Source organism: Hemibagrus wyckioides, linkage group LG22 (genome assembly GCF_019097595.1).
Source record: "Hemibagrus wyckioides isolate EC202008001 linkage group LG22, SWU_Hwy_1.0, whole genome shotgun sequence".
Taxonomy (NCBI): domain Eukaryota; kingdom Metazoa; phylum Chordata; class Actinopteri; order Siluriformes; family Bagridae; genus Hemibagrus; species Hemibagrus wyckioides.
The window spans coordinates 12106404-12134379 of record NC_080731.1 but is presented as its reverse complement, the minus strand read 5'-3'; the positions used below and the strand labels follow the sequence as shown (position 1 = coordinate 12134379).

The 27976-nt window shown below is 38.6% G+C and overlaps 3 protein-coding genes across 7 annotated transcripts in view; 1 reads left to right on the top strand and 2 right to left on the bottom strand.

Annotated features, from left to right (window-relative positions):
• Nucleotides 1-2902, top strand: part of apba1a (amyloid beta (A4) precursor protein-binding, family A, member 1a) — a 59966-nt gene extending 57064 nt beyond the window's left edge. For all 5 annotated transcript variants that reach the window (XM_058375334.1, XM_058375335.1, XM_058375337.1 and 2 more), the window contains 2 exons: nt 41-181; nt 319-2902. In XM_058375334.1, coding sequence (XP_058231317.1) covers nt 41-181; nt 319-390 — 213 coding nt within the window. In that variant the 3' untranslated portion in view covers nt 391-2902. The remainder of the gene's footprint in view (nt 1-40; nt 182-318) is intronic.
• A 1081-nt stretch (nt 2903-3983) lies between these two features.
• fam189a2 (family with sequence similarity 189 member A2) lies at nt 3984-16604 on the bottom strand. The gene is made up of 11 exons (XM_058375339.1): nt 16086-16604; nt 15156-15212; nt 12620-12730; nt 10438-10551; nt 10189-10296; nt 9905-10035; nt 8465-8597; nt 8090-8168; nt 5870-6007; nt 4814-5124; nt 3984-4348 (listed from the first exon to the last, which is right to left on the bottom strand). The coding sequence occupies exons 1-11, from the start codon at nt 16377-16379 to the stop codon at nt 4058-4060; spliced, it is 1767 nt and encodes a 588-aa protein (XP_058231322.1). The 5' UTR covers nt 16380-16604; the 3' UTR covers nt 3984-4057.
• A 7822-nt stretch (nt 16605-24426) lies between these two features.
• LOC131343557 (protein asteroid homolog 1-like) lies at nt 24427-26654 on the bottom strand. Its single transcript, XM_058375338.1, has one exon. The coding sequence runs from the start codon at nt 26535-26537 to the stop codon at nt 24498-24500; it is 2040 nt and encodes a 679-aa protein (XP_058231321.1). The 5' UTR covers nt 26538-26654; the 3' UTR covers nt 24427-24497.
• Between the last annotated feature and the right edge of the window lie 1322 nt (nt 26655-27976).

Here is a 27976-nt window from a genome sequence, read left to right as displayed (position 1 = left end):
TGTTAGTGCTGTCAGCATGTTAAAGCATTCTGTCCTGTAGATTTGCAGCCTTATGAGAGGAGGGATAGCAGAACGAGGTGGTGTTCGTGTTGGTCACCGCATCATCGAGATCAACGGCCAGAGCGTGGTGGCGACTCCTCATGAGAAGATTGTACACATTCTGTCCAATGCAGTTGGTGAGGTAAGGCTGTGTAGGATGTTATGTTACATATAAACACGTGGCTCTGTGTGACGAGGATTATAATAATTGTGGAATAGTGCTGTGTGTCCTATATGAAATGTATACAGTATATAATGTCTTGTTTTGTCTATAAACAGATTCACATGAAGACTATGCCTGCTGCCATGTACCGCCTGTTGACAGCCCAGGAGCAGCCAGTTTACATCTAAAAGCCACAAAGATACCCTCAACCTCCTGACCTCACCTCACCTCACCTAACCTCACCTCACCCTGATCTTTACCCTGTGGACTGTGTGAGTGATTCAATGTCCACTATTTATCCACAGTTTCACTTTCTCCCTACTGCCTGTCCACTTCCTGTCAGCACAAGGCTTTCAGCCTGTAAAACCTCTAGTTCTGCACACGTCTCCCCATCCAGGTGGAAAATCTTGACACAGACACAGAATGTACGAGCTCAGTGACGACCTTCCCGAAACTCCACTGATTAAAATTCATATTTACGTTCTATTACAATCTGATCAGAGTTTCACACTGTTTGGACATCCAGTGAGATTGATGTTATTTATGGAAACTTTTTTCTCCCCCCAATGTGATTTATTTGAACCTGGCAACCATCAAGCATTCCAGCTTTATTCTCCTCCATTCAAGTTATAAACCTGCAGCTGTTAGCCAGATTGTGGAGAAGCGGACTAAACATTTCTGAGGAACTGCAGGCTGTAAGTGTGCATTCCTCTGAGTAACGGCTAATTAGAGTAAACAAGAACCGTGTGCTCTGTGGTCACATGTACAGAAAGGGTCCTCAAAGACTCCTTTACCTAAAATCCACAGGCATTCTCAGTACACCTTTATTTTATGAACTTACCAATAATCTAGGCACAATATTTAAAACCAGTACAATATAAATCGTCATTCGACTTTCCAGTTACCATCATAAATTTGATAATAGTGGGTTTGCACAATGTGGCCTTAAAATAGTGACGCCATACAGAAACAACTCAGAGTTGATCAAATCATAATGCAGCACAGAGAAACATAAGACGAACTTCTTTAGCGGCGAGAAGAAAAGACCAAATTTAGTCTGACTTAGAATTTAGTCAGTGAAAGAATATATGAAAATGATGTACAAGTTTCAGAATGATTCAGTGTTTTTATTTGTCTGGATTTCTCTTCTGTGACATTGTGTGGTGACTGAATCATTTCCACTTTTTCCCTTAGTGTACAGAACATATTTTTCTTTTCTTTTTTTTTCCCTCAAATTTTTCATATCGATCCTTTATATTCGAGGATAATTCCGTTTGTATGTGTATGAAGTATTTTATTTTGGTTTGGGGAAAAAAAAAATATTTATACTTGAAAATTATTATTTGAAGAAATATGTTTATAAAGGGTTATAAGTCATAAACTGGCCTATGATTTTATTTTAGTTTGAAGTTAAAATCGAGTTTATTTTTCAGCATTCGACATTTTAATTCCTTCAGCTCTTCAGTGTTTTGCCCTCATAAATGTGATAGACTGAGAGTTCTCCCCAGATTAGGTGTTTTATAGAAAATTTATCTTTCACTGCCCTGGCTGATCTCCGCTAAGTCACCGACGAAACAATACAGCTGATACTGTGATAGAAATGATGTTGTGAAATGCTTGGTACTGGTGTATCAGTAATACCGCAGGTATAGGTGCATATTTAACCTGAACAGAACTATGAAGCATTGTGATATTAATGGTACCATGGATTAACGTCTACATTCACAGTCACAGGCCACATTATTGCTGCAGTATGTGAGTGTCATATACCTAAACGTGGCTCTTGTACACACAGCTTTGGGTCTCATCTCTCAACATCCTTGCCTTACGACTGCTCTAATTTCCATGGATGCCCAAGCAGGACAGCGTCACTTTTCTTAAGCATGGTCTATCATGTCCTTGGTATGCATTCATGCTAGTAGTGGGTGTGATGTGTGACGACAAATTACTCCACGGTTAAAAAAACAAAAAAAACAAAGACCAGCTACATAACTGCATATAAATATATATTTATATACGCACATACATTTCAGTATACACATCCAGTGATTGTGTATATACAGTATGTACATTTAAGATTCGCAAAGCAGCGGGCAAGAAGGTGGGATTCGTGTAGTACTCTCTTCCATACGCTCTTTATCTTGATCCGAGAAGATTTCTGCAGTTTCCGGGATGTGACAATGGCATTATGGTTATTTCAAAACGACTGCATTAAGCTGAAGTGTGACCATTTAATCCAGTGAACAGGCTCATTTTCACGGAGCAATCGGTTCTGATTCACTTATTCAAATATAAACGTCAATACTGCAGTTCTGTGTATACAAACAAGGCCACATATATGCAAGCTTTAATGATGTTGTTGGCTTTGGATGGGTTTACATGAGAGAATATATCAAAAATCACTGTATGCGCTGCTTTATGGTCTTTGGTGAAACACAGTCAAGACTAAAATTCGCCCCAAAAAAACAAAACAAAAACACACACTGAACACACAGATGTGAAGTACACACTGGTGTCTGTACTGCGAGAGTAAACACAGGGCCTCGTGTTGTTGTTATAATTAGGAGATAAAGACGAGAGTAGATGGTGGGTTTGACTAGTGTTTCTTATGCACTCGCTCTGAATGTATTTAAACTTATATCTATGTTTGTCTATATGGTAAAGAAATAGGGAAAAAAAATAAATAACACTTTCTGTAAAGCAATGGCAATGTTTATTTATTTGCGAGCTTTTTCTGTGATGAATCATTGAGCCACATTCCTACGCCATAGCAGGAATGTTTGTAACAGTATTTACGACAATAAATGACTTAATGAGAAAATATATACACAAGCTTCCTGTGTGTTTTTTTGTTTTTTAGCAAGGAGCAGGAGGAGGAGCATCTTTCCACAGGCCCAACACCACCACCACCACCTACAACTGCACATGTCCTCACACTCATTTTTCTTTTTACAAAGAGTTTATTTAGCCCTTGTAGTTTATGATACATGTTTTAAAACCGAAGCGACGAGGGCACGGACAGACAAAACCATCAGCTTCACAGACTTGGTAGAGTGATCTTATCTTAATACGTATCCCCTCATTTAGGCTTGTTTGGTTGTAATACATGTGCACATGCACCTTGAATTCAGGAAGTATTCAGGGAGAGAAATATATAAACATGATTCAAATACAGGTGACGAAATCAATAAAATAAAATAGAATTAGCATGTTATATTCTGGGGAATTTTTTTGGATCACTGTGTTCAGAGTTATCCGCATTGTTGTAACTAAATGATAAAGTGCTGAAAACTGGAAAAGTCCATTTAATATGAAGGTGTATTTTGAGCCGAAAGTCATTACAGCACTAGGGGGCGATGCAGGAGTTTATTATCTTGTTTAAGGTTTGTGTTATAATTATAATAACCGAGTTATATAACTAAGCTGCTTCTGTTCATTGGGTTTCAGTGAAAACGGTATATTTGATATAAAACAGTAAAAAAAAATCTTTATAAATAAAATAAACTATATAAATCATTTGCTATTCAGTGATTAGACTTTTTACTCCCTAAAGTCAGTCTCAGTCTAACATTAGTTTTATTTGCCATCTTCATCTCATGAAGGTGTTTGTTTAGCAAGGTTTCAGGGGAAGCAGTGCATCATTACTGCTGTAAATATCCAGCAGTAGAGATTCTGCTGTTTAGTGCAGTGCAGAAGTAAGAACTGTGCCACAGCTTTATGTAAAACATAGAAAACTCACACTTATTAATATTAGAATACTACAAACACAGACTTTCTTGTAAAAAAAAAAAAAAAAAAGAAAGCATATCTTGCGTCATTTAGGACATAGGATTTAGGAACAGAAGCTTTCAGCTTTTAGATTATGGTTTCTCGTGAGACACCTATCAGGCTGTGTGGTCGCTCCTGTGCCTGCCGGCGGGATCCAGTCCGAAAACCCGTCCTGGAGTTGGCCCGGGAGCTCGGTCTGCTCTGCCCGCTGACCTGCAGCTCTGCCCAGGTGAACGTGCTGAGGTCTCCACAGCTGCGCAGGTGTAGGAGTCCTGGACGCTTTCGCAGAGGCAGTGTGTGAGACGTGCCGTCTGGCTGCGTCTGTCTGGCACACGGCGCCTGCCCCTGCCCCTGCCCTCTCTCTGACACACTCATTACCTGCAGAATAACAGCCAGAATCAGGACCTTCTCAATAGGAACAATTATAATACTGTTTTTAGTATATTTTTCTGCTGTATTATATATAAACTTTATTGCAGAAAGGTACCGGTTAAAAAACAAACAAACAAACAAACATGAAACCCACTAATGTACTGTCCTGATATTAAAAATAGATTATCATTTAAATGTGCATTAACATTTTGGGTATTTATTAGAACCATAGAGATTTCACTCCCAGAAATGTGTTTATTTTCAATTAAAAATTTGAGTTCGAAGTTATTGGTGTTTGGATTAAACCCATTCAATTCATGTGAGCAGTCAGACAAGTATATCCCTCACATCTAACATATGATCATATTGTAAACGTGTATAAGCTCTTAGACACGCTCTTAGACACGTTTACAATATGATCATACGTTAGAGCTGTGATGATATAATAACCCGTAAAATGTTGTGTGTGACCTGCTGGATGAAGGAGGCACAGCGCACAGCCTCTTCCATGTGTTCCTGATCGGAGCGCAGCACACTCTTAATGCTGTTGATCAGCTCCTGCACCTCTGGCGTCAGGCTAATTGGCGACTGCTGCTGCAGGAAACGTGCCACTAAAAGCTTGGTGTCCCTGTAGCTCTGGTAGTCCACCATGGAGGAAGGGCGTGGCCTGCGATTGCCCCTCCCCCTTCGCAGAGTGACGACCGGATGCTCAGTCTCAGGCCCCGACCCAACCGCAGTCCCAGGACCTACTTCTGTCTGTGTGGCTGCTTCACAGCTCATTACTGCTGGGAAAAAAGGGGGGGAAATGAGGAAAAGAGAGAAATGAGGTATGAACCACAGTGTTGGAAAAGATTTAAGGAATACTTTGCTATGCATAAATGGAAGTCTAGCTACCATGAGTCTCAGATATTAAAAGTATTTTAAAACTTTAGGCATTTATTATAAATCTGCGTTTCCTCTTCTTTTCTCAGTGCAGTTTGTTTCTGTACCATGCTAATTATTTACATTACTGATCTGTTTTAAAAAAAAATTGGAGTTACTTTGAGAAAGTCATAAAACAAAGCCTGAACAATGTATTCTGTAGGCTCTTTTTTGCTTTGTAATTTGTAGCCATCTCTTTGATGACGTTCAAAACCCCAGCAAATTGATCCATACCTCAGAGGTTTGAGTGCACAGACAGCTCAGAGTTCCTGAAAGTGACAGCTCTATATTTAAAATATGTCTAATGAAGTTGCTGACAGATATGGAGGGGGCACAGGATATACTGTGAGTGCTTTTAGTGTGGGTGTGTGTGAGAGACAGAGAGAGAGAGAGAGTGGTCAGGGTCTGACACATGCACCAAAGATAAACCCAAATGAAAATAGGTCATAATCTGCTTTGCCAACAAACCTGTTGCCCTTCAAGTTATGTGTTCATAAATGTAACTCATTACTAAGCACTCAGGTCTCAGCCAATGCTCTCAACTTCCTCCAGAAAGAGTGATGGAAAATAGAACCTATATTTCACACCCTAATGTTGTTCATGTACCCTTAGCAGTCAGGTCCAGGAGAACAGGGTCACTGTTGGACCTTCGGTGCCGCTGTCTACGAGGCTTTCTGCTGTTCGAGGTCGTGATGGACTGTGAGGGTGGCGAGGAACTCAGCATGGCTGTCTGCATACACCTATCTGAGACACAACAAGCACCAGGTCTTATTATAAAACAACATTTGTTCATAGCATAATGGTTGATATGTATAAATAAATCATGTATATCAATATATGTGAACCTATAACTGAAGCTCTTGAGCTGTATCTACATGGTTGTATACATTGTGCTGCTGCCACATGATCCACTGATTAAATAAATGCATAAATGATCAGACGTAGAGGTGTTCATATTAAAGTGGATGGTGAGTGTACTTAGTACTGTTAGACTTAACAGAATACATTTGTACGGTAGTAACACTTTATAAGTCCATGATTCAGTGTCACCCGGAGGAGGCTGTTCTCTTTTAAGTCTGGTTCTTCTCAAGCTTTCTTCCTATGGTCATCTCAGGGAGTCTCTTGCTACTGTCGCCTCTCACTTTCTCATTAGGGATCTAAATCTACATCTGGTTTCCTTTAAACCTGCTTCGTGACAACGTCTAATGTTAAAACATTATCTCTGATATCTGAGTATTTGAGAAACCTGATGCATTATTCAGGAATGATTATGAATAATTTAATGACTACAGTGAATCTAACGGTAAAGGTGTGTAGTTATGAGAGTGCAGAATGTAAGCATGGACCTGCTGTTCTGTCCTGGGAGTTTAAGAGGTTAATAATAACACCAGGCTTTACATACAGAGTAAACTTCCAAACAAAACATAATCCCTTCTGAAATGCTACAGCCTTCGCTGATTATAAATAGGTCACTGCTGCCTAGTCAAAACGAAGCAGAGAAACACAAAAGCTTGGGGCTACACTGGCTGCCATGAACGTACAATAATGTGCATTTAATTCCTGTGAGATTTAGCAGGTCTTTTGTTTATTGGTCCACACCGCCATCCACATAAAACCAGAGCATGGAGATGGGAAGCTGATACTTGTGACATAAAGAACCCGTGACGTGACCGTTAGCTTATAGCACCGGCTTATTTCGAGAGCAGAGGAGCCATGATGTTATAATAAGCAATCTCTGCCCAAGAGCACTATTACATGAACAGATACACCCCAATCCTCAAAAGTAGACTTTTTTGACTGAGGCGGTTTAATTAAACCTATATTCAAGTGGAGGAACAATTGGTGTTAGTACCTCACTGACAAATAATAGTCAACGAGTAAGAGTAGGCATGTATTCAGGAAGTATATTTTATGATCAAAACAAACCATTAAAAAAATAAAATCGTTAATATCAACACCTGTATAGCTCATCATTTCTACAGCACAATGCATGAAATAATGCAAATACATATCAAGAGCACATCAGAATGGGGGAAAAGTGTGATCTCTTGCTGACGTCAACTGTGCCTGGTATATAAATATACATAGAGTATAACCCTGTATGGCATGACCCTGTAGGGGACACGTCTCAAACACCAAGCGGATGCCTGGAACCACAGAGAGTAGTGAAGACTCTATACTGTTCATGCTGTGTGACAGCAATTAAACTGAGAATTTTCACCTTCCTTTCTCACTTAACTTTACAGCTTCTCTTTGGCACATCTGTTTTGCCAGCATTGCTACTCTTGCACTTTGGGGCAATTATTAAGCAAAATAAGGGGTTAGACTATGGTCATGGTGGATATTTTAAATATTTAAAAGAATATTCATTATCTAAAATGTTTAGTATTCAAGATTCCTCCTTCCTATTTATTTTTATCTCCCTATTCAAATGTAAGATATGTGATATTGAGCATGTTATCATGCTAATCTGTTCTAGAGAAGCCTGTGTTCAGACAGCACTCTGAAGGATTTGATCTAATATGAATCGTCGGGTTTTCGGAGCCCATCCTGAGCTCATTAAAATTGAAATTCATGTAAATATTTTTCAAAGATTCTATTGTTGTCAAATAATATAATTTGTAATGAAAATTTTTGTATTAAATAAGATAAAATGAATGCACAGCAGAAGCATTGTCACAATTTGTTCACAGACTGTTCACTGTGTCATGTACAACAACGTGACCGTCACTGTGTGAGGGAATGTGCAAGTTGTTCATGGTGGATTTATCCTTTAATGCTTTAATGACTCTGACAGCATATGGTGTTGTCATGGGTGTTGCTTACCATCGCTGGCTGTATCTGTCTCGGAGCAGTGTGGCACCCCCTCACTCTGATCTGTCACTTGAACCTCATGGTCCAGCACCTAAATATATATATAGAGGGTCAGTTTGTGGGCTCGACTTCTCCTGCCAACATAAACTACACCACTTTCTGCTTAGGAAGTGTTGAAACCAATGGGAAGCTAGAAGTAATCATAAAAGCAAACTACATAGTCTGTCATATGTAGCAAATTTAATACATATGGTACTATGGGAAGTGGTTAAGGAAAACCTGGGCCCTTGAGCAAGACCCTTAACCCTCAAATGCTTAGTTGAATAAATAAGATTAAGCGAGCATTGGACAAAAACATCTGCCAAATGTAAATGTAGACATGTTTACCTGCGAAGGCTCAGCTTGCCTTGCTGCCACAGCTTCATAGGGTGGAGGAGGGTCGAGGGGACAGAAAACCTCCACACCTTTAATCCTTGCTCCGTATATGTGAGGCAGCGGGATCACACTGTCACCAAACATCCTGGAGGAACAGACAGAATACGGAATGGGGTTTCTGAAAACCTCTGGCAGCAGCTGGGTGTTCATCGCCAGGTTTCACATCTGCCTTATGAAACTGGTCCATCTCACGCATTGCGGCATTTACTAGGCTTTCTCGAGCTGTTCCACAGCTTGGAACATTTTAGGAGGTTTTTCTTTCTTATTTTGATGGAGAAGCTGCCCACACAGTGTGTGTATATGGGGGGTATGAGATGAAGACAAGGTCAGTCTGTCTATTATATTGATCTGCATGAGTGCACTGCAACAATTTCTAACTCTATATTGTTTAATAAATAATGTGTACAGTAAAATGCTAATGGTTGCATACCCTCAGGACAAAGAATTTTTATTTATAGCAAGAAACTTTCCTTCACAGTTCCTGCCTAAAACCCACCAAATATTGGTTTAGATATTAGTAGTCTTTTTTTTGGTACACAAGTCGTTTAATACAGCCACTTGTTTTGTTTCCTTTCATAACCCAAAAACCCTGTATGCTGCAAATTTTTGCACTTCGTTGGACTTCATTGTGTAAATAAAGGAAATTATTGTTTAGATTAAATCCTGCTTAAATTGTTACTTCAGGGAGATCAGCATCCCTTGCCTTCTGATCACACATACCTTCTCAATGTGTCTCTTTTTTTGAGAAAGGGGGATGGGGGTCCAAGTGCCTGCATTTTTTAGCATCGTGTTTAGGCCTGAGGGCTGTGCATTTACATCCTCTGAGGATCTGCCTGGCCAAAATAATGACTCAACTTTAATTCTAGTCTTACAAAAGCTACAGAATACATGTGACAGCCTGGGAAAACACTTCACATCAGATAAAACCTTTAGGCAGCCCACAAAAAGCAGGATTATGAAGCTGGTTCGTTACCCAACACGATGTATGCTGGAAAAAGCCTAGACAAGAGTCGGAATTTTCACACTTCAAAAAATCCCACGCTATTTCGGTTAAATATTTTTATGGTTTCTTAGATCTGAATATTTTGTAGGCATTAACAAACCTGATATTTTGTTTTTCCTTGAGTGTTTGCCAGAATTCAGTCACAGCAACAGGTTTTTCTTAACAGACTCACATATCTCATTGAAGATTATCAGATGTCTGAGCACATACCATGTTCTGGGAAATTTGTACACACACACGTGTAAGAATAGGTTTTATCTGCTTATTAGTATCAGTAATTTAAGAAGCCCAAATCTGGAACCTTTTCATGACCTCAGGGTTTCATCATAATCAAGTGAGCGTAAAAGCCATCAAGTGGATTAGGGAGTAAGATCCTGCTGATCTGTTACCTGCGAGCCAGCCGTGGTGTGTAGGTGTAGAAGGTGGAAAAGTAGGAAGGAGGTGGTGCGGGTGGAACAAAGTCATCAGGATCAGGAATGTGTGGCTGCTCTTCTTCCTCTGCAATGTTTCGTGGCTCTTCCTGGCAGGAAAACATACTTTTATAGATAGCAGAACTTTTATAGGAGGCCTGTTGATTAGCACCTGCATGTGAACAATAGTCAATATTCCTGATGAATCTTGTGTATACAATGTAAAATAAAAAAGGAATCACTTTATCTGGATGGACTCTTACCATGCAGGGCCGTCTGGTGGAGAAGATCTGCAGGTATCTGAGCGCAGCTGCAATCAGACACACTACAGTAGTCAGCGCATTTAATGCGCACAGGGCAAACAGAACTTTCTGGAAAAAAGAATATAGAGAGTTAACACAGAAAAAAGCCAAATAGGAAATTTATGAATTGCGCAACCATGAAATGAGTAATGCACGGCTCCTAATGAGGAACAGAACAGTAATGTAGAGTTACTAATGACTAAGTCGAACCTTCAGCAGAACTCTCATCGACGCACATGAGGTTCCTGCATAAATCTTAATCACATCCTCATCTTGACACTTGCTGGGGCTCTCGGCACAGCAGTTACAGACACCATCCCCCTCCTGCAATACATGTGACATTCACACACACAACATAAATGTGTCTTTTATAATCAGGTAATAATTTGAATATTTTACTGTTCATCAGTAAAATAATCTAATTAGATTAGTTAGAATATACAACATTCATCTTTAGTAACCACTGTATCCTGGTCAGGGTGATGGGGGATTCGGAGCATATCCTTGGATCACTAGGTGCGAGGGTTACTTGACTTGGTTTCCAGTCCATTGCAGGGCACCATTTACACACCCACATTCACACACTTATTCATAGCTGGTGTAATTAACCATAGCTTTTCATTTACAGGCAAGTTTTTGGAAGGTGAGTAGAAACCAGAGAACCCGGAGAAACCCCATGCAAATGTTAGGGGAACATAAAAAAAAAAAAATTAAAAAATAAAATAAACATATATTTATCCTCTAAGTCATTTTACAGCTCTATACTATGGACGGATTAAATGAAAATCAAATGGCTCTGTTACAATGTGAAAGTCTTTCGATCACTGGAAGTTATTCTGACTGAACCCAATTATCCTACAATGAAACATTTTCTATGGTGATATGGTTGATCAAGCCCAGGAGAAAATGACCTTCACAGTAACAAGATCTTAACCCAAGAACATCTGTCCAGTACATTTCCAGAGACTTGTAGTATTTGTGCCAAAGTTCTGGTGCTGTGTAATAGCCACTTTACTAACTTTACTTCATCTTTTTTCCTGTCACTGGTCTGTATGTATATAGACAGTAGAAAGGCTGGTTTTTCAAGGGCATCTCTCTTTACACTTAAATCAAATATTGATGCACGAGTACAAACTAAACCTTATAACAATATTGCATTCAAATATGCACACAAATTAGACATAAGATTGGGATATATTACGCAGCAAATGAACAGTCAGTTCTCAAAGTACTGGAAGCAGGAAAAACGGGCAGGGGTAAGAATCAGAGAGACTCTGACAAGGGCCAAATTGTGATAGCTAGACAACTGGGTGGTTGTTGAAAAATGTAATGCTGGCTATGAAAAAAGGTGTCAGAACACAGTGCACTGCCTTGTGAAGTTCTGGGTAATGTTCTGCTGGGAAACCTTGAGTCCTGGCATTCATGTGGATATTATTTTGACACGTACCACCTACCTACATTTTGTTGTAGACCAAGTACAGCCTTTTATGGCAACAACTAATGGCAGCGACCTCGTTCAGCAGCCACACTGCAAAAAATTGTTCAGGAATGGTTTGGGGAACATGACAAAGGGTTCAAGGTGTTGTCTTGGCCTCCATAATATTACAATATTAAGCAGGTGGTTTTAATGTTATGGCTGATCTGTATATTGTTTGAATACTGAGATATTGTAGATAACGAGAGAGACCTGTGACTAAAGCTGATCTTTGTGGTATTCATCTGGTGCAGACTGCACAAAACAAGGGAGAGTGTTAAACAGAGGACAATAGAGTCTCATTGAAAAGGACACAGCAACCCAGTTAAAATTCAGACCTCAGGCGCTGAAAATGTCCGAAACCAAACACATGTGCGCAGAGCACCTGATTCAGAAGCAGATGGCAAGGCCAGGAGTCTTCTTTACTCGAGAGAAAGGGAGGGGGGGTGTTGCAGTAGCCCAAAGCTATAAAAGCTCAGTTTCAGGAAGAAGCAGATAGAAATTCACACTCTATTTTGGGGCTTGGACTCTGTTATGGTTTTGCTACTCTACTCCATTTGCTCTGACCCATTTGAATCTCAGACCATGAATATAGAAGAAAATGTCTTACCCAAATTGCTATATTTTTGCAATTATGAGTTTTTGAAAATACAAAATCTAACAATTATATCAGACAATTCTGTAATTCTAAGATATTAAGCCATAATTTTAACCCTCACTAAAGTTAAAGCAGCTTTTGTTTAAAGGTGTCACTTATTTAACTGTATATTTATTTTATCCTTTTAATCTATAAAACTGTACATGTTGTAAAATGTCTCATAAAACAACAATCTTTTTGTCCATTAGAAAAGTGTGGCTCAGTGCTTGTGATTATGATTTGTTGTGCATTAGAGGATCCCTAAAGGTCTCAGCTCTCACCAGCTGACAGTGGATGGTGCTGGACACCAGCTGAGCTCCCTGACAGCAGAGGATAAAGCCTGCCAGGTTCAGCAGGATACACACCATGGACAGCAACACGAACAGATTCACCTAACACAGAGAGAGAGAGAGAGAGAGAGAGAGAGAAGAGGATGGAGTGTGGGAGAGATATAAATCAATAATAAATACCACTGGTATTACGGCTTTGTTTACACATTGAGGCAAATCTACATGACAAATGTCCAAATCTAATTCATTTGTTCGAACCGTAATTACATTTGTTTATCCACATTGGTTGTCATAGTAACGACACAGATGTGCCTTCCTGGAGGTTTTAGCCATGTTGCTGTCGCAAGTTTCTGAGGTCAAGTCTGGCCACACACCAAATGATGACAAAGCACAGGAAATCTGGTCAAACTTTGCCACATGTCCAGAAATTGTCATTAGATTTAAAACTTTCTCTCAGGCAGGAAAAGTCTTCCTGCTTATATCTTATTTGGCACAATATCAGAGTTACCCTACCTGTCTATGATGCTGAACTGTTTCGACATACAGTTTTTGAAATGTATTAAGCAATTAGTTTTTGCATTTTTTCTCTCAGTGAAATAAACTAGTCAAGCAAACTCTTTGAGTAATGTTAAATACTGCAAAATATTAAAAGGACTAACTTAACCTTCTCACTATGGTGTACCCCAAAATACACCATTTTACACCTAATGGTTTCATGAATACATTGTGTAAAACTACAAGTTCAGTTATTTGAGCAAAAGCTAAATTATAATCGTATATAACAGTTTATTCCATTCACATGGCAAAGCAACAGTAACCTTCTAATAGTAACTATTTTAACACAGTGCTAATTTTTGTCATGTCTTACTGCTTTAAGCCAATAAGTACAACCTGGTTTAGGCATGTATTAATCTACCACTATACTTGATTTTCTTATACTTAATGAGTCGCAGAAACTCTATCTGGTTTTCTATCTAAATGTTCTTTGCTTTCTGTTTCTTCTGTTTCCTGCCACACTCCGGCTCCATTCTGATCAGTATTCGCACCTGCCTCTTATTTTTCATTAATTTAGCAGGTACACAAATCGGAGGTTCGGTACATGGTTTCCTAAATTATCTTGTTCCCTTGTTCGAATATAATGCCCTATTTCCTGTTTTTCTTAGCTTCAAAGTTACAGACTTGAGCCTGACCTGACCCTGATTATTGAAATAAAATGTAAGCAAATAAAAAATTTTTATAGCAGCAGCTTTTGACATTTGGAACAATATACTATACTGCTTTGTATTTATAATATATTATATTATATTCATTATTAAAATACTAACGATGCATATACCATATGCAGCAGAATATTTGACACTGTATATTTAAGAACTAAGCAAATTATACACAGCTATCAGTAACAACTAGCCTATTATTACATGTCCCAGCTTCCCACAAAACATTACAGGTACAAGTATTCTGGCTACTAGTCATTAATTACATTATACAACTCTTTTATGGTCATGCTGAGGCGCTCCGGGTCAAAAAGATTTCTATTGACATTGAAATTTGCTAGAAAAAGCATTACTTTCAAGGAAAGGCTTATGTTTAAACCTGCAATTAACCTGGATTACCTACAAAGTTCCCCACTGGCAAAAAGACTAACCCCCTACCCACCCCACCCCTACACACATACAGAGACTTTAATCCCACACAAAGAGACATGCAGAGACAATTTAGACAATCAACTTGTGTAAAGATCACTGTCTAAACTGTAGACCTGCTAGCATTAGCCATGTAAGAGAGATTAATGAGGATTTTCAGTCACTGATACTTCACTATGGAGACATTCTTAAAAGTTACAAAATAAATCAATGGCATAGAGACACACCCTGTGTTTCAGATCTACTTAAAAGTATATAAAAGATACTAATCTAAAAGATTCATTTAAAGAATACACAACATTTAAGAGGCAGTACTAGACTGATATTGGATAGGTAACCAAACCAGCACAGGTCTTTTTAATTTTAATATATAACTCAATTACAATTACAGGCAACAGAATGCAGCATCGCTGATAGCAAATTGGGTTTTGTCTCTTATCAGTTCCTGTTGTGCATGATGGAACAGACGTTCATTGCATTACACTTCATTTGTTCCGAAAATGGGTTTCATCCATTTTAGTATATTTTTGGTCGTATCATTTCCCAGTGTTTACATATACTATATAGAGAAACATGGCATATTGCACAAATATCTAATTTGTTACTGGTTTAATTGATGTTATCTTTTGTAAGTAGGCAGTGTTTGAAAGCAGATATGTCCGATATATCTGTTCACTGCTGGTTGTAGATTTTTTTTTCTGTAAAACTGCGAGAGCACATAAACTGTTCTCCACTTCATACTTTATTAAAGAGCATAAACTTTACTTGAAACACACAATGTGACAGACCAATGAATATCTAATTCCATAATGCGGATTACACGGCTTAACATCCTCCTGTGAGACAAAAACATAAAGAAAGTAGGATCTCTAGCAACGTACCAACAGGAGCATAGGCCGCTTCCATGTGGTGAGGCCGATAATCCCCGACAGGATAACCTGTGGAGAACAAAACCAGCTCATTCAGCCATATTCAGCACACAGACAGATTAACTATACACCATGTCTCATGTTCATTGATATTGTGTTAAATCTGTGTCTCAGTGGGCTAATGCTAGAAATGGCTGTTGTACACACTCATTCAGATAGCTATGTACATACTAGGCTCAGTTCCCATCTAAATGTCTTTTTTTTTTTTTTTACTGGAGCATTGACTTCCTGTTTCTAATTTGCACTCAAGTGTGTATCTGCCAAAGTAGCATTTCTCGATTAATATCCAGAAACACAGAAGGAATTTTACTTAGTATTACACCTAAACAACGTGAATCTCTTGATAATCATTGCCAGGATACTGACAGGATTATAACCACTGCCTTGCTTTTGATTAAGTGACCAGTGTTCCCACATTAGTCACATTTTAGTATCTTAGGAAGACATTATCATGGGAGTTTTCCTGTGTGTATTGGTGTCTAGATATATCTGAGCACTGTTAGTGTTAATGTTTTGTGGATGTTTTTAATGTGACAAATGGTTGGAGGGTTTTTTTTTTTTAAACCACCCCTCCATATCTGCCCACAGTGTTTTGGACTCTCTCCAATCTACCCCAAGGAAAAAGAAAACCACCAGTTTTAGTAGGACCACATGAGACAACTATTACATGTATTTCATTTTCATTTCATCTCTAGTCTAAACCCATAAAACCGACCTGGATTAGATCAGACTGGAGTTTAACCAGCTGACCTTATGTCACATCACACCACATTAATGGGTCACTTTATAACATTTCATCGACGCTACTTATCTGTCGAATAAACAGTATAGCCCACCCTTGCATGCATACTGAGAAAAGAAACAGGCCTGGAGAACACTTACTGATGATCCTGCCCAAAACGGACAGGAATTGCGGACAGGAGGCGAGTTGCTGAGTGAGAGCGCTCCAAACGAGAGAGCCACCATGGAGCAGCCGAGCACCAGCTGCAGCAGACCGAGAGAGAGCAGCGGGCGCGCGGGCAGCAGCGGCGGCACGAGCCGCGACTCTGATCCTCGCATCCGCCACGGAACTGTGGCCATACAGCGGCTCCTTCGAGACGGATCAGCGAACTGAGGGGCGAGAGAAGCCCCGGTTAAACGACAACACGATCCAGGCAAGACTACCGGGAGAGACATGAGAAACACGAAAGCAACAAAACGAGGCAAAATGTAAACGGTGAATAAACACGAAGCGCCGAGTGAGGTTCCGTCATTTTAGTTGAATTCCAGCCGAGGGTCCGCTTGCTCCTGCTTCCATATTCCTCTCGAGCTAAGCGGAGTTTTTTACAGTTTAAAATAGCCACTCGCTGTGACCTGGTGCTCGGATTGCGTTTCACATTTTTGGGCACTGGGACAGGAAAGGCGGAGGAGAGGGGTGGAGAGGAGAGGAGAGGAGAGGAGATAGCCCCCCAAGCCTGGACTCCATCACTGTAAAATGATAAGCTGTGTGTGCATGTTGTTTCTTGAACATGATGCAAAATGTTTAATATGTTGTTCACTGTTTATCATGCTGTACAGTGTTTATCATGGTGTACAGAGTTTATCATGCTGTACAGTGTTTATCATGGTGTACAGAGTTTAACAGGATGTAGTGTTTATCATGGTGTACAGTGTTTAACATGCTGTACAGTGTTTATCATGGTGTACAGAGTTTATCATGGTGTACAGAGTTTATCATGGTGTACAGTGTTTATCATGCTGTACAGTGTTTATCATGGTGTACAGAGTTTAACAGGATGTAGTGTTTATCATGCTGTACAGTGTTTAACATGCTGTACAGTGTTTATCATGCTGTACAGTGTTTATCATGCTGTACAGAGTTTATCATGCTGTACAGGGTTTATCATGGTGTACAGAGTTTAACATGCTGTACAGTGTTTATCATGGTGTACAGAGTTTATCATGCTGTACAGTGTTTATCATGGTGTACAGAGTTTATCATGGTGTACAGAGTTTAACAGGATGTAGTGTTTATCATGGTGTACAGAGTTTAACATGGTGTACAGAGTTTATCATGCTGTACAGTGTTTATCATGGTGTACAGAGTTTAACAGGATGTAGTGTTTATCATGGTGTACAGTGTTTAACATGGTGTACAGAGTTTAACAGGATGTAGTGTTTATCATGGTGTACAGTGTTTAACATGGTGTACAGAGTTTATCATGCTGTACAGTGTTTATCATGGTGTACAGAGTTTATCATGATGTACAGAGTTTATCATGGTGTACAGAGTTTATCATGCTGTACAGTGTTTATCATGGTGTACAGAGTTTAACATGCTGTACAGTGTTTATCATGGTGTACAGTGTTTAACATGCTGTACAGAGTTTAACATGATGTACAGAGTTTAACAGGATGTAGTGTTTATCATGGTGTACAGTGTTTAACATGCTGTACAGAGTTTATCATGGTGTACAGTGTTTAACATGGTGTACAGAGTTTATCATGCTGTACAGTGTTTATCATGGTGTACAGTGTTTAACATGGTGTACAGAGTTTATCATGCTGTACAGAGTTTAACATGGTGTACAGTGTTTAACATGGTGTACAGAGTTTAACATGGTGTACAGTGTTTAACATGGTGTACAGAGTTTAACATGGTGTACAGAGTTTATCATGCTGTACAGTGTTTAACATGGTGTACAGTGTTTAACATGGTGTACAGAGTTTATCATGGTGTACAGTGTTTATCATGCTGTACAGTGTTTAACATGGTGTACAGAGTTTATCATGCTGTACAGTGTTTAACATGGTGTACAGAGTTTATCATGATGTACAGTGTTTAACATGGTGTACAGAGTTTAACATGGTGTACAGAGTTTATCATGCTGTACAGTGTTTAACATGGTGTACAGAGTTTATCATGCTGTACAGTGTTTAACATGGTGTACAGAGTTTATCATGCTGTACAGTGTTTAACATGGTGTACAGTGTTTAACATGGTGTACAGAGTTTATCATGCTGTACAGAGTTTAACATGGTGTACAGAGTTTATCATGCTGTACAGTGTTTAACATGGTGTACAGAGTTTAACATGGTGTACAGTGTTTAACATGGTGTACAGTGTTTAACATGGTGTACAGAGTTTAACATGGTGTACAGAGTTTATCATGCTGTACAGTGTTTAACATGGTGTACAGAGTTTAACATGGTGTACAGAGTTTATCATGGTGTACAGTGTTTATCATGCTGTACAGTGTTTAACATGGTGTACAGTGTTTAACATGGTGTACAGAGTTTATCATGGTGTACAGTGTTTATCATGCTGTACAGTGTTTAACATGGTGTACAGTGTTTAACATGGTGTACAGAGTTTAACATGGTGTACAGAGTTTATCATGCTGTACAGTGTTTAACATGGTGTACAGAGTTTAACATGGTGTACAGTGTTTAACATGATGTACAGAGTTTATCATGGTGTACAGAGTTTAACATGGTGTACAGAGTTTAACATGGTGTACAGAGTTTAACATGGTGTACAGTGTTTAACATGGTGTACAGAGTTTAACATGATGTACAGAGTTTAACAGGATGTAGTGTTTATCATGGTGTACAGTGTTTAACATGGTGTACAGAGTTTAACATGGTGTACAGAGTTTATCATGCTGTACAGTGTTTAACATGGTGTACAGAGTTTAACATGGTGTACAGAGTTTATCATGCTGTACAGTGTTTAACATGGTGTACAGTGTTTAACATGGTGTACAGAGTTTATCATGCTGTACAGAGTTTAACATGGTGTACAGAGTTTATCATGGTGTACAGAGTTTATCATGGTGTACAGAGTTTATCATGCTGTACAGTGTTTAACAGGATGTAGTGTTTATCATGGTGCACAGTGTTTAACAGGTTGTACAGTGTTTATCATGGTGTACAGTGTTTAACAGGATGTACAGTGTTTATCATGGTGTACAGAGTTTAACAGGATGTACAGTGTTTAACAGGTTGTACAGTGTTTATCATGGTGTACAATGTTTAACAGGATGTACAGTGTTTAACAGGTTGTACAGTGTTCATCATGGTGTACAGTGTTTATCATGGTGTACAGAGTTTAACAGGATGTAGTGTTTATCATGGTGTACAGTGTTTATCATGGTGTACAGTGTTTAACAGGTTGTACAGTGTTCATCATGGTGTACAGTGTTTATCATGGTGTACAGTGTTTAACAGGTTGTACAGTGTTTATCAGGTTGTACAGTGTTTATCATGGTGTACAGTGTTTATCATGGTGTACAGTGTTTAACAGGATTTAGTGTTTAACAGGATGTACAGTGTTTAACAGGATGTACAGTGTTTATCATGGTGTACAGTGTTTAACAGGATTTGGTGTTTAACAGGATGTACAGTGTTTATCATGGTGTACAGTGTTTAACAGGACTTAGTGTTTAACAGGTTGTACAGTGTTTATCATGGTGTACAGTGTTTAACAGGTTGTACAGTGTTTATCATGGTGTACAGTGTTTAACAGGTTGTACAGTGTTTAACAGGACGTAGTGTTTATCATGGTGTACAGTGTTTAACAGGATGTACAGTGTTTATCATGGTGTACAGTGTTTATCATGGTGTACAGTGTTTAACAGGTTGTACAGTGTTTAACAGGATGTACAGTGTTTAACAGGATGTACAGAGTTTAACATGGTGTACAGAGTTTATCATGGTGTACAGTGTTTAACATGGTGTACAGAGTTTATCATGGTGTACAGTGTTTATCATGGTGTACAGTGTTTATCATGGTGTACAGTGTTTATCATGGTGTACAGAGTTTATCATGGTGTACAGTGTTTATCATGGTGTACAGAGTTTATCATGGTGTACAGTGTTTAACAGGATGTAGTGTTTATCATGGTGTACAGTGTTTAACAGGTTGTACAGTGTTTATCATGGTGTACAGTGTTTAACAGGATGTACAGTGTTTAACAGGTTGTACAGTGTTTATCATGGTGTACAATGTTTAACAGGATGTACAGTGTTTATCATGGTGTACAGTGTTTATCATGGTGTACAGTGTTTAACAGGATGTACAGTGTTTATCATGGTGTACAGTGTTTATCATGGTGTGCAGTGTTTAACAGGTTGTACAGTGTTTATCATGGTGTACAGTGTTTATCATGGTGTACAGTGTTTAACAGGATTTAGTGTTTAACAGGATGTACAGTGTTTATCAGGTTGTACAGTGTTTATCATGGTGTACAGTGTTTAACATGGTGTACAGTGTTTAACAGGATTTAGTGTTTAACAGGTTGTACAGTGTTTATCAGGTTGTACAGTGTTTATCATGGTGTACAGTGTTTATCATGGTGTACAGTGTTTAACAGGATTTAGTGTTTAACAGGATGTACAGTGTTTAACAGGATGTACAGTGTTTAACAGGATGTACAGTGTTTATCATGGTGTACAGTGTTTAACAGGATTTAGTGTTTAACAGGATGTACAGTGTTTATCATGGTGTACAGTGTTTATCATGGTGTACAGTGTTTAACAGGATTTAGTGTTTAACAGGTTGTACAGTGTTTATCATGGTGTACAGTGTTTAACAGGTTGTACAGTGTTTATCATGGTGTACAGTGTTTAACAGGTTGTACAGTGTTTAACAGGACATAGTGTTTATCATGGTGTACAGTGTTTAACAGGATGTACAGTGTTTATCATGGTGTACAGTGTTTATCATGGTGTACAGTGTTTAACAGGTTGTACAGTGTTTAACAGGATGTACAGTGTTTATCATGGTGTACAGTGTTTAACAGGATGTACAGAGTTTAACAGGATGTACAGTGTTTATCATGGTGTACAGTGTTTAACAGGATGTACAGAGTTTAACAGGATGTACAGTGTTTATCATGGTGTACAGTGTTTAACAGGATGTACAGTGTTTATCATGGTGTACAGTGTTTATCATGGTGTACAGTGTTTAACAGGTTGTACAGTGTTTAACAGGATGTACAGTGTTTATCATGGTGTACAGTGTTTAACAGGATGTACAGTGTTTATCATGGTGTACAGTGTTTAACAGGATGTACAGTGTTTAACAGGATTTATTGTTTAACAGGATGTACAGTGTTTATCATGGTGTACAGTGTTTAACAGGATTTAGTGTTTAACAGGATGTACAGTGTTTATCATGGTGTACAGTGTTTAACAGGATTTAGTGTTTAACAGGATGTACAGTGTTTATCATGGTGTACAGTGTTTATCATGGTGTACAGTGTTTAACAGGATTTAGTGTTTAACAGGATGTACAGTGTTTATCATGGTGTACAGTGTTTAACAGGATGTACAGTGTTTATCATGGTGTACAGTGTTTAACAGGATGTACAGTGTTTATCATGGTGTACAGTGTTTAACAGGATGTACAGTGTTTATCATGGTGTACAGTGTTTAACAGGATTTAGTGTTTAACAGGATGTACAGTGTTTATCATGGTGTACAGTGTTTATCATGGTGTACAGTGTTTAACAGGATTTAGTGTTTAACAGGATGTACAGTGTTTATCATGGTGTACAGTGTTTAACAGGTTGTACAGTGTTTATCATGGTGTACAGTGTTTAACAGGATGTACAGTGTTTATCATGGTGTACAGTGTTTAACAGGATTTAGTGTTTAACAGGATGTACAGTGTTTATCATGGTGTACAGTGTTTATCATGGTGTACAGTGTTTAACAGGATGTACAGTGTTTATCATGGTGTACAGTGTTTAACAGGATTTAGTGTTTAACAGGATGTACAGTGTTTATCATGGTGTACAGTGTTTAACATGGTGTACAGTGTTTAACAGGATAGTGTTTAACATGGTGTACAGTGTTTAACAGGATGTACAGTGTTTGACAGGATAGTGTTTAACATGGTATACAGTGTTTGACAGGATAGTGTTTAACATGGTATACAGTGTTTAACAGGATGTACAGTGTTTGACAGAATAGTGTTTAACAGGATGTACAGTGTTTAACAGGATAGTGTTTGACATGGTGTGCAGTGTTTAACAGCATGTACAATGTGTAACAAGTTATTTGTGTTTTAGTGTATTAGTGTTTCTAATGACATACACTGTCTAAAATCACGTACAGTGTTTAAAAGGATGTGCAGTGTTTTACTGGAGGTACAGTGTTTAAGATGGTGTACAGTGTTAAACAGGGTGTCCAGTGTGTACCCCTCCTTGAGAGTCATACTTCTTCAGTCTTTTTCTGAACAAGTTATGATCATACATATATAATGTGGTTACAGAAGCCTTTAGGCCTTGAAGGTTCTTCAATTGCAAACAATCATTTTCACAATATACAATGATGAGTTTCAGATTGTTTGGAGATGGCCTTATAACCCTACCCAGACTATTGAGCGGCAAAAATTGCTTCTCTGAGGTCACAGCTGATGCTCTTTCTTCTTGGCATGATGTAGACACACATCTATGGACTCCAGATCAGCAAACTGCCAGATGTTCTGCTTTTCTATATATAATCACACTTGGTGATTAAATAACCTTGTGCATTGTATTAGTAACACCTCTCTGCTAATTACTCTTTTAATAATTGTTAAAGTGGGAAGGGTTCTCTTGTTTTTTCTCCCATTGGGTTTATGATTGCTGGTTTACTTTTGGGGGAAAATGAGTACATGTTGAAATGTGTTGTGTTTTTTCGTTGTTGCCTGAAGTTGTTTGTTTTTCGTTATAGAAGTTGATGAGGACCACAAAATTATTATTTCAAAAGCATTTCTGTAAGTTGCTCTGCATAAACAAATGCCAAAAATGTAAATGTTATTCAGACCCTAATAAATATAAACATAGAAATGACGTAGGAGGAGCTTTCTTTTTTCCTTGACTGTACATGAACTTTAAACTAAGCATGAAGCATCGCAATTTGCGAGTCAACTGAGTATTATTTAATTTGACTGATCTTTGTATATGACCCTGCCTTCCTCTTTAAAAAACTCTCTAGTTTTACCACCTTGGATATCATTTTGTTCTGGGTTTTTTCTAATCCTCTGTGTGCCAACTCAAGCCTGTGTATTTTATCTCGTTTCTAGATCTCTTTTTAGGTATCTAAGTGCCAAAGGAGTAGGAACCTGTTCGTTTATTTTATTTTAAGCTAATTTGCAATATATGCAAATCCTACTTTTGTGATCTAGTCCAAGAATTTTTGCCAATCATCACAAAATTGGTGTCAAACTACTCAGAATAATGGAAAACAAGTATGAGAAACATGTTCACATTTGTAAACAGTATGTCAGTCACATGTCAGCCAGTTCTTATGAGGAAGAACCTAATTTACTCTAATAGCTTTCACTCACGATAGATGGCATGGAATCTGTGATAATTTGCATAATATACTAAATATATATTTATATATACTATATATATCCACAATAACATTCAGAAATGCAGTGAGATTTGCATACAGCTTGACCTCCATGTGCCATTCAATTCTAGTGGTGTGGAGCTTGATTTACTAAACTGATTGTATGGATTAAAACAAAATATGAAAGGTCTTCTTCAGTATTATTGAGCAATCCTCATTGTTGCTATACTTTGGATCTATATTTTGTGTAAGACCCAGAACTGATTTGTAGCTTGTGTATCTCATTAAACCAGTGGCACATTGATCCTCAACATACTCTTGAACATGATGCAGAGTGTTTAACGTGATGTACAGTATATAAAGTGTACAGTGGTAACATGGTACACAGTATTCTGTTTAGTATATAGATTATTAAAGCCAAAGTTTATTCAATAAACATTGCACACAATTCCATTTTGCAATATTTTAATAATTCTGTGTTAAAATGAAATGAGTAAAATCTGATTTATTTAAGCTATTTAAATGACTATATAATAAAAATCCCACATTAGTGCAGTTTATTGCTGTTGGTACAAGATTAGTGCAAGATACAGAAAAATACTAAGTATTAAAAAATTTGACCATAATTATAAACACACTATAATTTAGCAGCACACAGCCATGAAAATGTCTCAGTAACTATAGTTTAATGCATTTTATTTTTTATTTAATAAATAAATGTGTTTGTTTGTTAATTCTTTCTAAATAAGGGCCCATACAGGACCAGAATGTTTTCTGAAACATAAAAATGGAACACAGGAGCAGTGATAATATTTATATTATAATATAACATAAATATAACAAATATAATATAATTACATTTATGTTAGAATATGTTAGAATATATTCATAACAATTAAACCACAATTTTCTTTTATGTTCATGCATGTTTGTTAAGCAAACCATTATTTAAAAACAAACCACATACATCTAGTGCCGCCTTCCGCGATTACGTTTCTTTCTCTTGGATTTTGAAGATCTGTGTTTGGTTTTATGTCTTGTACGAATGCTGCAGGTTTTTTCAGGCACCTTGTCATCTTTCATGCAGTGAGATTCTTTCTCCTCTTCCTCACCTGACATATTTTGAAAAGCTCTGCTTGTTTCCTCCACTGACTCCTGGTGTTCCCTCTGCCATGTCCTGGTCTTCAATCTTGTGATGAAGTCATCATCCAGCTCACTCTCCACTGCAGCCTGGAGATTTTGATAAAGGCTGATTGCGACTGAAGATCCAGCGAGAAAAGATTTAGGTTCTGTTCCTCTTTTCAGCTCACGGGCCACACCATGCACCAACGAGCCACAGTACAACCTTGCTAACTCTGGTTCCGGCACTGGATGATTCAGTAGCTGGTTCAGAGTGAAACTGTCCTTCAAACAGCACTGCCACTGGCAAAAGGCATGTGCCAACTCTAGATCCACGGTCTTACTATCGTAACGATTAAGCTTTTCCAAAATCTCTAAAATCTCTTTCTCAGGTTGTTGTTCTCTGCACAGGTGTCCATAGACGAAGCCGGTCAGTAAAGCCCAAAATATTTCAGCTTTTGGTTCGGGCTTTGCTTGTTTCAACCAGAAACACGTGACATACACTGCTAGCTGTAGCTTCTCAGGGACATGGATTGAATCAGCAATCGGAGACACATCAAGAGCCTCTAACATGACCTGCAGACGCAAATCCTGTGGAACCTCCCACAGTGAGTCTAAATGAAGTTGTGTTTCTACACATCTTGGTAGAAAAGCTTGAACCGTAGACTTGGTCAGTGTGGTTTTCTGTCTGTCATATTCCTCCACATTATATTGTTGTTTCACTACAGCAGACTTACTGTGTTTACTAACTTTCTGCCACCTTTCTGTACACAGCAGTAGACCATATGTCACCTGCCGTATGAGCCGAGATGTGTTGCTGCTGCTGCTCAGTTCAAAATCCTCCACCTGGAAGTTCATTATGACCTTCTGTTGTGTCAGGACTGCTATAACGCTGGAAGCTAGCTTGCCTTCCGCCAGAGGTTTCAGAGTCCAGTCTGGCAGGTTCTGCAAAAGACCTGGAGGTCTGCTCTGAGCTTCTCCACTTATAAAGAACTGGGCTATGGAGCTTGGTTTAAGTTTGTATGCTTCTGTTTCCTGAATCATTGCAGTGCGAGGGTTGTCTGATTTCTTGTTCATCCCCACAGGGCCCAGGAGAGCATCAATGGCTTTTTCTGGTTCAGAGAATTGTGATAACCACCTGAGCAAGCCATCAATCTGGCTTCTGGATCTGGAGAACTTAGTGAAGTTTGGAAATGTTCTCTTGTCCATTTTGATGTAGTCATTGCCAAGGATGGTAGCAAAAAGCGGAAGAAGATGTTTATTCATTTGGTTAAAAGTGTCACATAGATTCTTAAAACCAAACCATTTGGCATGGATAAACTTTTTGCCAGTAGATTTATGATGGTTCACTTTCCTCCACTGGAAATGAGTGTGGGGCAAAAATCCACCACGGTTGCCAAAGATGTAGAAATCACTGTCATTCGACAGAACAGGACAGTTCCACTCATTGGCCAAAGCAGCTGCTTCCCAGTCCGCCTCTGCCAGACACTGAATAAAGGGAACCCTGAGGTTCCAGAGAACCTGCTTGAACACATTTTTGATAAGAATTGGTAAAATTTCTCCTGAACAACCGCTAGACAAGGCACAAGCACTTTTGATCCTTAATTGGCATCTTTTCTTCATGGTGTCAAATTTTTTTCCTCTGATGTCAAAGCCTCCATCAAGCACCACATAGGGTTCAATATCACACATTCTGAGATTGTTGAAAAATAGTGTAACTGTTTCCTCAAAATAATTATAATCTCCACCATGTATTCGGTCCAAACGAGATCCAAAGTAAAGCCAATAGAACAAAGTGGATCCGTCGATGATGAGTTTGCTTTGTCCAAAGCAGCAGTTGTTCAGAAAATCACTGTTGTTGATGTACCTGTGAAGTCCCTGAACTCCCATAGTGATCAAAGTTCAGAATGCCTTCAGTAAGTAATGTTAATATGCAAAAAAAAGATTAAATTATGCTTTTCTAGTTCTTCAGGCATCAGGAACAACTAGTCCTGCGTCGTATGTGTGTCCTTGTGTGTCGTATGTGTTCTTCATCCAGCTTAAGTATATACATTTGACTTGCAAATTTTCTGGATTTTCAGTTTTGCCTACACTGCAGAGAGAGAAGTCCAAAGAGATCTTTATTTTCACTAAAGGACCGAACTACTCAAACAAAAAACCAACCAACCATCCAACTTTTGATAATCCATTAAACCCTGCAGATTCATAAAAATCAAGGTTACAAGTTGTCATGAAATGAAACTCATCAGTCATTCAATCATTAACTGTTGGGATGAACCAGGTCTTTTTGTCTCAATTTCCACCATGATTTAAGTCAATTATCAGTCTGAGAGAAACAGACAGCTGAAGAATCATCAATTTCATGAGCACAAACTAACATGTGGCAGATAAAGCAGTCATTTTATCAGCCATTTTAGATCAAACCCATCAGAGTGTCATATGAACGAATCTGACCTAACATGGTCAATATCACACATTTGCTTACATTTAAATAGGGAGATAGAAATAGACTAGGGTTAGGATTAGATTCTGGACATCAGGACAAGATCTTGAAGATAGTGAATCTCTTTATTTTTATTTTCTTTCTTTCAAAAGAATTTCTTTTGAAATTCTGAAATCTTCTATTTATTTTTAATTTTAAAATAAGACAAAATTCCACTGTATTTAGCAAGAAAACAAGACTGTCACAATAATGCATCATTTTTATACTATTCTGTAAGCATGTTGGTTTAGTGGTTAGTATTGTCGCCTCACAACCAGAAGGTTCTGGGTCCGATTCCTGGGTTCAAACAGGCAGGGGCCTTTCTGTGCAGAGTTTGCATGTTCTTCCCGTGCCTGTGTGCCTCCCACAGTCCAAAAACATGTATGTTAGGTTGATTGGTAAATCTATATTGCCCATAGGAGTGTGTGTGGTTGTTTGTCTATATGTGGCTCTGTGATGGACTTGTGACCTGTCCAGGGTGTACTCCTGCCTTTTGCCCAATGTGTGCTGGGATAGGCTACCAATTTGCTGATCCCTGCTTCTGCAGATGAACTACAATGGCAGACTGATGACTCATTGCTTCTCCACAAACTCCACAATGTCTAATAATGTTCATATTTCTCAGGTACTTTGGAAGGAAGTTTTGGGTTGAGCTCAAGTTTGGTCTCACTGGGGACATCTGTATCCTTTCAGAGTGCTGCTCTGCCTTGCCCATTATTGGGAGGGTCTGTTAACTCACAGTACCAGGCTCTAGGGCTCTGTATGGATGACTCACACATCTGTCAGTTCTGCTGAGCATTGATCCAGGTGTTTCCCTCAGCAGCTGGATGAAGGCAGAGTTTAGGAT